The 10,417-nt window shown below is 34.0% G+C and overlaps 2 protein-coding genes across 5 annotated transcripts; one reads left to right on the top strand and one right to left on the bottom strand.

Moving 5' to 3' along the window:
• Nucleotides 1-870: 870 nt before the first annotated feature.
• On the top strand, nt 871-6,616 carry LOC132643540 (UDP-glucuronic acid decarboxylase 5). 4 transcript variants are annotated; one of them, XM_060359979.1, is made up of 13 exons: nt 871-1,023; nt 1,525-1,636; nt 2,920-3,006; nt 3,238-3,325; nt 3,614-3,705; nt 4,175-4,239; nt 4,317-4,405; nt 4,776-4,853; nt 4,937-5,030; nt 5,174-5,240; nt 5,328-5,391; nt 5,642-5,682; nt 6,196-6,616. In XM_060359979.1, the coding sequence occupies exons 2-13, from the start codon at nt 1,547-1,549 to the stop codon at nt 6,379-6,381; spliced, it is 1,041 nt and encodes a 346-aa protein (XP_060215962.1). In that variant the 5' UTR covers nt 871-1,023; nt 1,525-1,546; the 3' UTR covers nt 6,382-6,616. The 4 variants fall into 4 exon arrangements, with proteins under 4 accessions (XP_060215962.1, XP_060215961.1, XP_060215964.1 ...); XM_060359978.1 differs by lacking the exon at nt 871-1,023 and adding an exon at nt 1,056-1,175; XM_060359981.1 differs by lacking the exon at nt 871-1,023 and adding an exon at nt 1,156-1,179.
• A 2,362-nt stretch (nt 6,617-8,978) lies between these two features.
• LOC132643539 (histone H4) lies at nt 8,979-9,493 on the bottom strand. Its single transcript, XM_060359977.1, has one exon. The coding sequence runs from the start codon at nt 9,426-9,428 to the stop codon at nt 9,117-9,119; it is 312 nt and encodes a 103-aa protein (XP_060215960.1). The 5' UTR covers nt 9,429-9,493; the 3' UTR covers nt 8,979-9,116.
• Nucleotides 9,494-10,417: the final 924 nt, after the last annotated feature.

The raw sequence follows: 10,417 nt of genomic DNA, 5'->3' as shown, positions 1-10,417 counted from the left end.
TGTCCTACACCAATAGCGTTTACTAAAGACTTCTTGTTGTGTCAACTAAAAATTCTTACAAATAGCTCATGTAAAATTAATCATGCCAAATATCAAACAAACGGTTACGAAGAGTTCATGTTGTAATAAAACAAAAATTCCTTATGACTTATGAGCATATCATATGATATTTCCGATCCCCAAATCCAATTTTCCCGATTTTGAATAATTAATTAACAATAAAGATGGGAATTACTTACTTCAGACAATCAATTTAAATTCTAGATATTTCAGTTTATCCAAAGATATTCCGGTTTCCATTTTTGACTTTTTTTTCACTCATTTCATTACCACAAAAATAAAACTAAAAATTTGTTACATGCAAAAACCCAGGAGCCGTTTTCTCGATGACTTTTTTCTTTTTTCCCAAAAAAAATATTTTTTTCCCCATACTATTGAACTGAATTTTTGAAGGAAAAATTAAAGATAAAGTTTCAAGTTTGGAAAAGAACGACTTTGACCAGTTTTATAAGTGAATCTTTTTTTCAATCGCAAAAATTCTACTTTTTTGAGTTAAATATATATATATTCAAACACATTTCAACTTTCGATTTTTTTTTTTAATTAACTTTTTTCAAATATTATAGATACATTTTATGTCCAAAAATCAAACTCAAGAGTCCAAGTCACTTCTGAGCTAGAGTCCTTCTCCAACTATTCGAAGTCAATTCAATAAAAAATAAAATAAAATAAGACAAAACCCATGCACGATTATCTAGTGTTCTTTCTTCGAATCTTCTTACTTCAGTCTTTTCCTTTTACTTAAATTGAAAGAAAAAAAATAGACATCTCAGATAAAAGCATATTCTTAAATTATCTTCCAATATTATATCGCATTAATTACTTAATTCTTGGAGATTAGCAATACCCTTGATGATTCTTTAACCAAGGCAGTAACTATATAAGTCCAAAATATTTATTTTTATTTTTTGCTTTGACTTAGTGAAGATCTAAACAGTGAACAAGTAAATATTTTACTATAAGGTTGGTGCATAGAACTGTACTTTGATTCTCTCACCTTTACGTTTCGTCAATTATAAGCATTCTTATTTGTGTTCCTTTTCAACTTTATTATATTCTTTATTTAGTTTAAGAACATTTATTTTGTTGCCAGCAAATTCTTGTTGGCAAGTTTGGTAAGTAAGTAAATTGTTTTTCTTTTTTATGTTTTGTGTTTATGTGTGTGTGTGATGTATATATCATCTCTTTGCATGCCTATGTCACAGAACTTACATAGCAAAAAAAAGATTTTTTTTATCAGGTTTGTTTATGATTAGAGATTGATGAATTGGCATATAATATGATTTTCTTGGATCAAAGTTTGTGTCTTTTTATTGTTTTTGATTGAGATTAATGTTAGAGTAATTGATTAAGAAGGTTTTGATATGTTATAGATCTAATATTAGTACTCTGTTTTTGGGTTTATGTATGTTGGTGGTGCTAATTTATATAGTACTCATTAATTGGTGAATTTATGATTTGCAGGATTTGGTGAGAGATTTGAGCAATGGCAAAGAATTTTGCTAATGGAGATCATCAAACAACAACTAAGCCGCCTCCAGCCCCGTCCCCGTTGCGCTTCTCAAAGTTCTTTCAGGTAATATCGATAGGCGAATCCAGAATTTAAACTCGATGAGTTCAACCATTAAGTTGTTACCATTGAATACATTGCACTTCTGATCTTATGGGTTCAAAATTTAATATCCGTTGAGATTTCAGTATTTTTCATATATCCCATTGGGTTTCTCAATGTTCTTTCAAGTTAATTTTTTACTAGGGAGGCGGATCCAAAATTTAAACTTGATGAGTTCAATCTTTAAATTCTTGGCATTGAATACATTGCACCTTTCGAGATTATGTGTTCAGAATTTTATATTCGTATGAAAAGTTTGTAGCTTTTCACATATATATGTTTACGCTATGTGTTGAATATACTGATTTCAGTTGTCTTAGGCTTGACAAAAAAATTGTTCATTTAATTGTTTTTTATATGTGTATTATCATAAGTATAGCCAGGATTTGAAGTTTATGGACTATGGATTCTAATATTTTTTAAGTTACTGTATTCTAAGTTAATAATTTGTACATATTCAATAAATTTTTAAGGCAAATATAAAGTTTGAACCAAAGCTACCTTGTTCAGCCGAACCCATAATCGATACTCTTCCTCCGCCCTGGTGTTGTGGACCATATGGTCTCACTCATCAATGCAGGGCCAGCCTCACCAATGAAACCACTATTTTAGTCTCAAAATCATGAGTCGATATTTATGTGGAAATTTGATTAGTTATGAATCAATAAAGCAACAAGTGTGGATTTGATATCAGGTTATCTACTAAAACAAAAGATCAGTGTTCTTGAGCTAGAGATAGGAAACTGACATTTGCTTTCTGTATTTGGTGATTCTGTTTTGGGAGTTAAAGCTGTTTTTGGCCTGATTTTAGTTGTGCAGCTTCTTTTCTGCTGAAACTTCTGATGAAAATGTAGTTAACGAGTTGGCACTCACATAGCGATAGTGGATTACACATGATAGTCAATGTCAGTGGCGGAGTCAGGAATTTCACCTAGGGAAGGGTTAAAAAACATGAAGTAAACACATGAAGAAGCCAAGGGTGTTGAATATCTACTATATATACATAAAAAATAATCTTAACCTTGTATATACAATGTAATTTTTCACCGAGGGGGTTCGGATCAAATGTGCCTACCTAGCTCCGCCCCAGGTCAATGTGCTTTACTGGAGTCACAGTAAGGGTTTTGATCATGCAAACACTAACCTTCCTTAGTAAAGCCACATATGCTATGTTTGGCCTGCTCAACCTACTTCTAAATTCTAACTTTCATTCCCTGTTTGCTAATACTTTTTATTCCCGGTTGCAGCCTAACATGAGAATTTTGGTTACTGGAGGAGCTGGATTTATTGGTTCGCACCTAGTCGACAAATTGATGGAGAATGAGAAGAATGAGGTAACTTGTTGATCTAGCTTGTTCGGTCCCTCTTGATGAAAAGAAATTCTTCTGTTAGTTTTTTGTGTTGCCTTGCCAAAAAGATTTTATAATCCTATTATCTATTCATTAGCGCCTCATAGGCTTATGTGTAAGTAAATACTTATGTTGTTTTCATGAGTCTTCCGAGTGAATGCGCTTATGTATCCATCTTATTAAGCAGTGAGAAACTTTTTCTTTATGACTGTGCAGGTTATTGTTGTGGACAACTTTTTCACTGGTTCGAAGGATAATCTTAAAAAATGGATTGGTCATCCCAGATTTGAGCTTAGGCGCCATGGTATACTCTCATCTTTTATTCATTCATATACTAGTTAGCTAATATTTGGACTACTTGCTGAATATTCAAGATTTGGTCTAGCGCATACAGGCTTGACCGTGGTTCAATATGCAAGAAAAAATTTATCTTTATGTAAAAGTAACTGTTCATTTAATGAAATCAAAGACTACCAACTTATAATATGAACATGATTAGTAGATTTTATTTCCGGTTTCTTTTCATATGTTGTTTCATATAACTGTATTATCAGAAGCATATCTGTTTTTGTTATTCTTTTGTCATTTGTAGATGTGACCGAGCCCTTGTTGGTTGAAGTTGATAAGATTTATCATCTTGCATGTCCTGCCTCTCCAATTTTCTACAAGTACAATCCCGTTAAGGTATGTCTGATCTTGTAAACTAGCATGTCAACTTCACTTAACATGTTCTATTGTGTTACTCTCTTCTTGCTCGTACTAACAGATTTCATGAGCAGAATGAACTTTAATTTTTATGCTCTTCTTTTTCCTTTCAACTCATCTTAACTAGCAGTAAATCATGATTTCTATTCATAACTCATTTGCATAAAGCTCTCTGATATACAAGATTTGTGTTGTCTTGTCGCCAAAGAAAAAAAAAAAGAAGAAGAAAAGGGAATATTATCTTGCCAACACTGCATCTTTTTCTTTTCTCTTTTAACCTCTCTTGATAAGCCTTTCGGCTTTGGGTAGTATAAAAATCTGATGGAGTGTGTTATCTCTAGTATTTCAAAGAAACAAACTTTTTACTTTCATGCAAGGAGAAAGATATGGTGAAGTACGAAAAATTGTTTATGATGCGTTTTTCTTAATTTCTTTTTTCTTTTGACAGACCATAAAGACTAATGTCATTGGCACGCTAAATATGTTGGGCTTAGCAAAGCGTACCGGAGCAAGGTTAGAAGATTGAAAATGCTTCTTTGATCTCATATTTTTGGCTTTCACTTTAACTCATTTTCTGTTATTTTATGTAGGATTCTGCTCACGTCAACCTCAGAGGTTTACGGTGACCCTCTTGTGCATCCCCAACCTGAGAGCTATTGGGGTAATGTCAACCCAATTGGTATGTCCTTCCCAGCTTAAGTAAATTATATACATGTATGGGACTCGAGAAAAGTTGCATCATATGTTGTTTTGTATGTCTGCTAAAATAATGCAATTTGCAGCATATTACATGTTGTTTCATATGTCTGTTCACCATTTTTTACTTCTGTTCCTACTTGGAGGAAAATACAAAATTGTGTTTTGGTAACGTTTAGGATTCAAGTTGCACTATCAGTTCTCTTTTGGCCACTCAATCACATTGATCAGGAAAAGATTCCTTTACAAAAGAATTTAAGCGATTAGCAAACAACAATTTTGGTCTAACGAGTTAACATTTGAGCATCTCGTGAAGCATATGTGTCTAACAATGTCACTTTTGTTGCGTTTAGGAGTTCGGAGCTGTTATGATGAAGGGAAGCGTGTGGCAGAGACATTGATGTTTGACTACCACCGACAGCATGGGATTGGTAATTAGTTGTTTCTTTGATACTATTCAGGTTCTTCAAAGCTTCTATGTTTCTGATGCATCTGTATCTATGTATTGGAACAGAAATTCGCATTGCTAGGATATTCAATACTTATGGGCCTCGTATGAATATCGATGATGGACGTGTTGTCAGCAACTTTATAGCTCAAGCACTTCGGTAAGTTCTTTCCCAAGTGCCATCACTCTGCTAAAAATATGCAGATGTAGCTATCTACCTGTTTGTGTTGATTAATATCCCACCTAAATACACCAAGCATTTTATGGCTAATACAAATATTCGTGATTTGCTCCATTTTAAAGGGATGAACCATTAACAGTTCAAGCTCCTGGGACACAGACTCGCAGTTTCTGTTATGTCTCTGATATGGTATGGCAATGAACAACTATCAGAGTCATTCTTGCTTTTATGTTTGCTCCTAATGTTAACTTATCCCTTGTCCGCAATACTTTGAAGGTTAATGGACTTATCCGGCTAATGGAAGGAGAGAACACAGGGCCAATCAACATTGGAAACCCAGGTGATTGACTGATTGTCATCTAAATGTGATATTATCATATTCTTCTTTGATGAGTGCAGCACACGCATAGCAATTCCTAATGGGATGCAAGAGTATGATAATCTAGTAATATCTCGCAAATCAAAAGTCCAGATCAATTGGCACGTGTGCATACTGCACTCGTTGAATAAAATCCCGATATCATGCTCTAGCTAAATTACAGTTTTGATATATTATGTTGGCTTAACTTCTTTATAATATTGCTGTACAGGTGAATTTACCATGATTGAGCTTGCGGAACTAGTGAAGGAGGTAATTACATATTCTCGTGAAGCAGTTCTTTGTTTCTTATACTTCATTTGTCTTTTCATTTCTTTTTCTGCACTATTTTGTGCAAGTGCCGTTTCTAATATTTGTGGTTTTATTTGTGGTTTTACTTTAACAAACAAAAGCCTTCTATAATATAACATTTCTAGTTGGTACTCTCACAGTGTGATATATGAGCAGAAAACGAGTAGAAATCCATAATCATCTGGACTATAATGGCAAGAGAATTATGTGTGTGAGTTCATAAATTCTTGTTTAGCTGGACTAAAATTTGGGGTTCTAAGACACTGGTCTCGGTATAACTAAGTCCCTCAAGGTTCTGCTTTTCGAGCCAGTTAGGAAATCCGTGTAATTCAAATTTAAAAGTATGCCTTGTTTTGAGTCTCTACAATATGCTAAATGTCAAAATTCTGCATGACTTCTCTTTCCGCTGCTGGAAAGTCGCTCTTTTAATCTTAGGAGTTACCACATGAAAGTTTATATTTTTTTGATTTGCAGCTTATCAGTCCCAAAGTGGAGATAAAAATGGTGGAGAATACACCCGATGATCCAAGACAAAGGAAACCAGATATCACAAAAGCCAAAGAATTGTTAGGATGGGAACCAAAAGTCAAGTTGCGTGATGGCCTTCCACTAATGGAAGAAGATTTCAGACTAAGGCTTGGGGTCTCCAAGAAGATATAATACTCCATATAAACATGATAGATTTTGGCATACTATATGTTATTGAACCAAAATATGTGATATTTCCTTCTATTTCCAACTGTTTTTTGTTGACAGTTTTCCTTATTTTCTCTCAGCATTGTGTTGTTGGCGGAAGATTTTGATGTGCTTCAGTTCAGTTACTGTTTTCACAATCATATGGTCTTCTTTTGCCATTAGTTTTGTGTGATTTATTAAGAAACTCCATTCATACTTCTTTTGCCTTTGTTGTTGCTATTTGTGGTACATTTTTATTTTTATTTTTTTGGTTCCCACCTGCCGATTAAAAGAGATTAGCATTGGAAGGTTCCACTTTGAAGGTAAAATATTCATTACCAAAGAAGACTCCACTCTCAGGGGCAGGGCTCGAACATGAGAAATCTAATTAAGGATAGAGAAGTACTTATTGCCCCACCATAATCTTTGACAGTTGTACAGTTTTTTTTCAAGAGGAAAACAATTTTTTGCAAATTTTCAGGTAGTTCATCGCAGCTTTAAACTAGTTGGTTATAAAAACGGTAAATTGACAATTGCAATTGTTCTGAAGAGGTTGATGTTATTATGCACAAAAGACAACTTATCAACTCAGACAAAGATGTGAATTTAATGTCAGTTCAAGCAAAGCAAATCACACATTTGTCTGAGTTGATTAACTGATCAAAAGAACACTTGAGACAAAAATTGGATGAGTGTTGCTCATAAGTTGTGAAATTTCTCAAGACAGTTTATGTTGTGTATTGATAACATAACAAGGATTTCCATCAAACTATTCTCGAACTTAATATTGACATTGTACATAATGGTATAAATATCTAGCTTTTGAAAAGTTAACTCAGCTCCATCAATCTCTACAGCAAATCACGCATGGTTGGGGATCATGTTTGAGGCCCTAAGGTTTTAGCATTTCCAGCCCAGCTCGCTGGTTTGGTGGAGGTCATTCTTAGACCTATCCGCACTTCTGCAACCACAACAAGGCATCCTGTCTATTGTTCAAGTTGAGCCAACCTCACTCTAACATATGCATCAAATTTCGAAGTCGAATCACTCGAGTCGAAGTTCCTCCAAATTAAAAGAACCTTCTGCTGCCTCTGCAGTAAACACATTGAAGTTATTCAATATTATCTGAAGGGGGTTGTGCGGGGGTGAATGGTCAAGAGGTTGAAGTATAAGACGAGATGGTCGATATTCGCATCTCCAAAAATTCAATATTCTCATTGGAATCCATGATGAGGAACTGCAATAATAGGTGCTAAGTCAGTATTCCTTCACAAATGAAGGATCTTGAGTTGAAAATTCGGCTGAACCAGGAGTTTTGGAAATTTACTGATGCACTAGCCAAAAAGTATGTGGATCTACATTTTGCTGACTTCCTAGATGGCGAAAACAGTCTTGCAAATAGAATATCATGAAATTTCCGTTGATATACACTACCACAAATGTTAAAGATTTTTCAAAGGATCAATCTGCTTATCTTCAGATTGCAGTATAAGTCGTCCCAAATAGAACACTTACAGTTTTCCTCTCATTCTACCTCAGCAGCTAATCGATCTCCACTGAGGAACCGGCAATGTGTGATTGAGGCAGATGTACCATGACTAGGTCACTCGTTAGGAAAAGAATCTTTCATGTTTCAGTCGCAGGAAGCCCTGCCTACCCGAACTCAAAATAGAAAAATAATCATTTTAATTAAAGAATAATTTATTCTTCGCTCCTCAAGTACATGTCTTTCTAAGATGGTTGTTAATCATGTACCATTGGATAAGTACTCATCCTCATTTAAGTTGCTTAGTCACATAACAGGATAGTTTAATAGACCTATAACAAAGCAAGCCTGGCAGGAAATAAGTAAATACCAAAGGGACAGAAGTAACCAATGTCCTATAAATCAACATGATATAAATAGGCTAAATCATGAATTGCAAAAGACATTTTAGCATTTCTATGATAACGTGAGCATATATTTCTACATAGGAATAGAACTAGAAACTCAAATTTGCTGACGCGAAATCTTGTGTATGCTCAGTGCTCACTTCATTAAATTGTCTTTCATGAGACAAAGAAGTGTAAACCTTTGAGACGCTAAATCAACCCGAGCCAGAGAGTAAAACAACAAGCTCAACTATCCAAGTAGTAACAAATTGGTGTTTTCACAAGGAAATTTGGGGTGAGATCGAAAATCAAACAAATAATTAGTTGAACCAAACTATATATATATATATATATATATATATATATATATATATATATATATATATATATTATACATAATGCTAAGAACTAAAAGGGCTGAAACAAGACAGGTGCACAAGTATTAACTTCTCAGCTATAAAGAGGGGTTCTATTATTAATTGAATTCAGATACATACTTACCGAAATGTCATTGACAAAATTGATGCAAATATCTACTTAATTAAGATATTATGGTATCAACATATACTTGCCTATTAGTCAGCGATAGAGAATTGGTTAAATCAGAGTACAAATTTGCACCGCTGCAATCAGAGTACAAATTTGCAAACCTTAAAAAGTTCAATAAACAAAATAAGAACTGCAATATATTAATAATTAAACAATTGCAATTTATAGGAAATGATCTCTTTCCATTGATTGGGTAACAAGGAATTACAATATCCAGACCTTAACAACTAAGACTAAAGCAAACCTACCTAATCCAGCACAAACTAAAACACGAAATCCACAATTACAAAATTCCAATTTTAACCTCCAAATCCATAAAGAGTCCTTCCTTGTCTCTTAAGTGCATAAACAACATCCATAGCAGTAACAGTTTTTCTCCTAGCATGTTCAGTGTACGTAACCGCATCACGTATCACATTTTCTAGAAAGATCTTAAGAACTCCACGTGTCTCCTCGTAAATCAATCCAGAAATACGTTTCACGCCACCTCTACGTGCAAGTCTACGGATAGCTGGCTTAGTAATCCCCTGGATGTTATCCCTCAGTACTTTCCTGTGCCTCTTTGCTCCTCCTTTGCCTAAGCCTTTGCCTCCCTTACCACGACCAGACATCTTTTCAAAAACTTGAGAAAATAAAAAGAGAAATTACAGGGTTTTAAATTTGATGAGAAAGGATTAGTTTTGCTTTGGTATTTATAGATGCTGGTTTTGTGGATCAGCGTAGCGAGGGTTAAATCGTGACCGTTGGTTAAGTTGAGGATTTTGAATTGGGAATCAGACGGATATTGTGTTGATCCGTGTGGTGGATGAAGTTGTATGTGGATCGTTGATTGGAAAGAGATCGACGGTGATGGGTGTATCTTTTGTGTGTTGACGCGGATTGTGCTTTTTGGCTGAGGAAAAAGCTGTACTTTTGGCGGGGTCACGGAAAATTTTATTGTGGGGTGCGAAAATGAAATGTTATTTGAAAGTCGAAAGTTTCAAAATTTTAAAGCGTGTTTTGATACGATGGATAAGAAAAAATAAGAGCACGTTTGGATTGGTTTATAAGTTGCTTATAAGTTGTTTTCAGCTTTTTTGAGTGTTTGGTTGACCAGCTTAAAGCCATTTTGTACTTAAAATAAGCTCAAAAAAATAATTGGGCTCGTTTGACTTAACTTATCTAAAGCAGCTTATAAGCCCAAAAAAATAAATTGGGATACCCCAACTTATATTTTTTTTAGCTTATAAGTTATTTGCAGTTTATAAGCTGCTTAAAATAAGCTCATCCAAACAGGCTCTAATTCTGAGATGAGAATTTAGTATCGTTTTATTCCTTGCTTGGTTATTAATCATTGAATAACTTATCTCAAGATTAAAAATAGTATCGGGATAAGGATAAAAAAATGAAAATGACTAAAATAGCTCAGATGTCCCTTAAATCATTTTTCTACTAACTAAGGTGGAAGCTATTTTTATAAACAAATAATATTTAAATTTAGAGATTTTAAAAGAAAAGAAACAAGAAACAGTTTCTTTAAATATAATATTTTTATAAAAATAATGTGTTAAAAAAGAAAAGAAACAATATGTTTATTAGGAAAAGGTCATTTTTTACCCAA

The sequence above is a fragment of the Lycium barbarum genome, chromosome 6 (assembly GCF_019175385.1).
Source record: "Lycium barbarum isolate Lr01 chromosome 6, ASM1917538v2, whole genome shotgun sequence".
In the NCBI taxonomy this organism is placed as follows: Eukaryota; Viridiplantae; Streptophyta; class Magnoliopsida; order Solanales; family Solanaceae; genus Lycium; species Lycium barbarum.
Note: the sequence above shows the minus strand (reverse complement) of the source record. Positions and strands in the feature narration are given on the sequence as shown.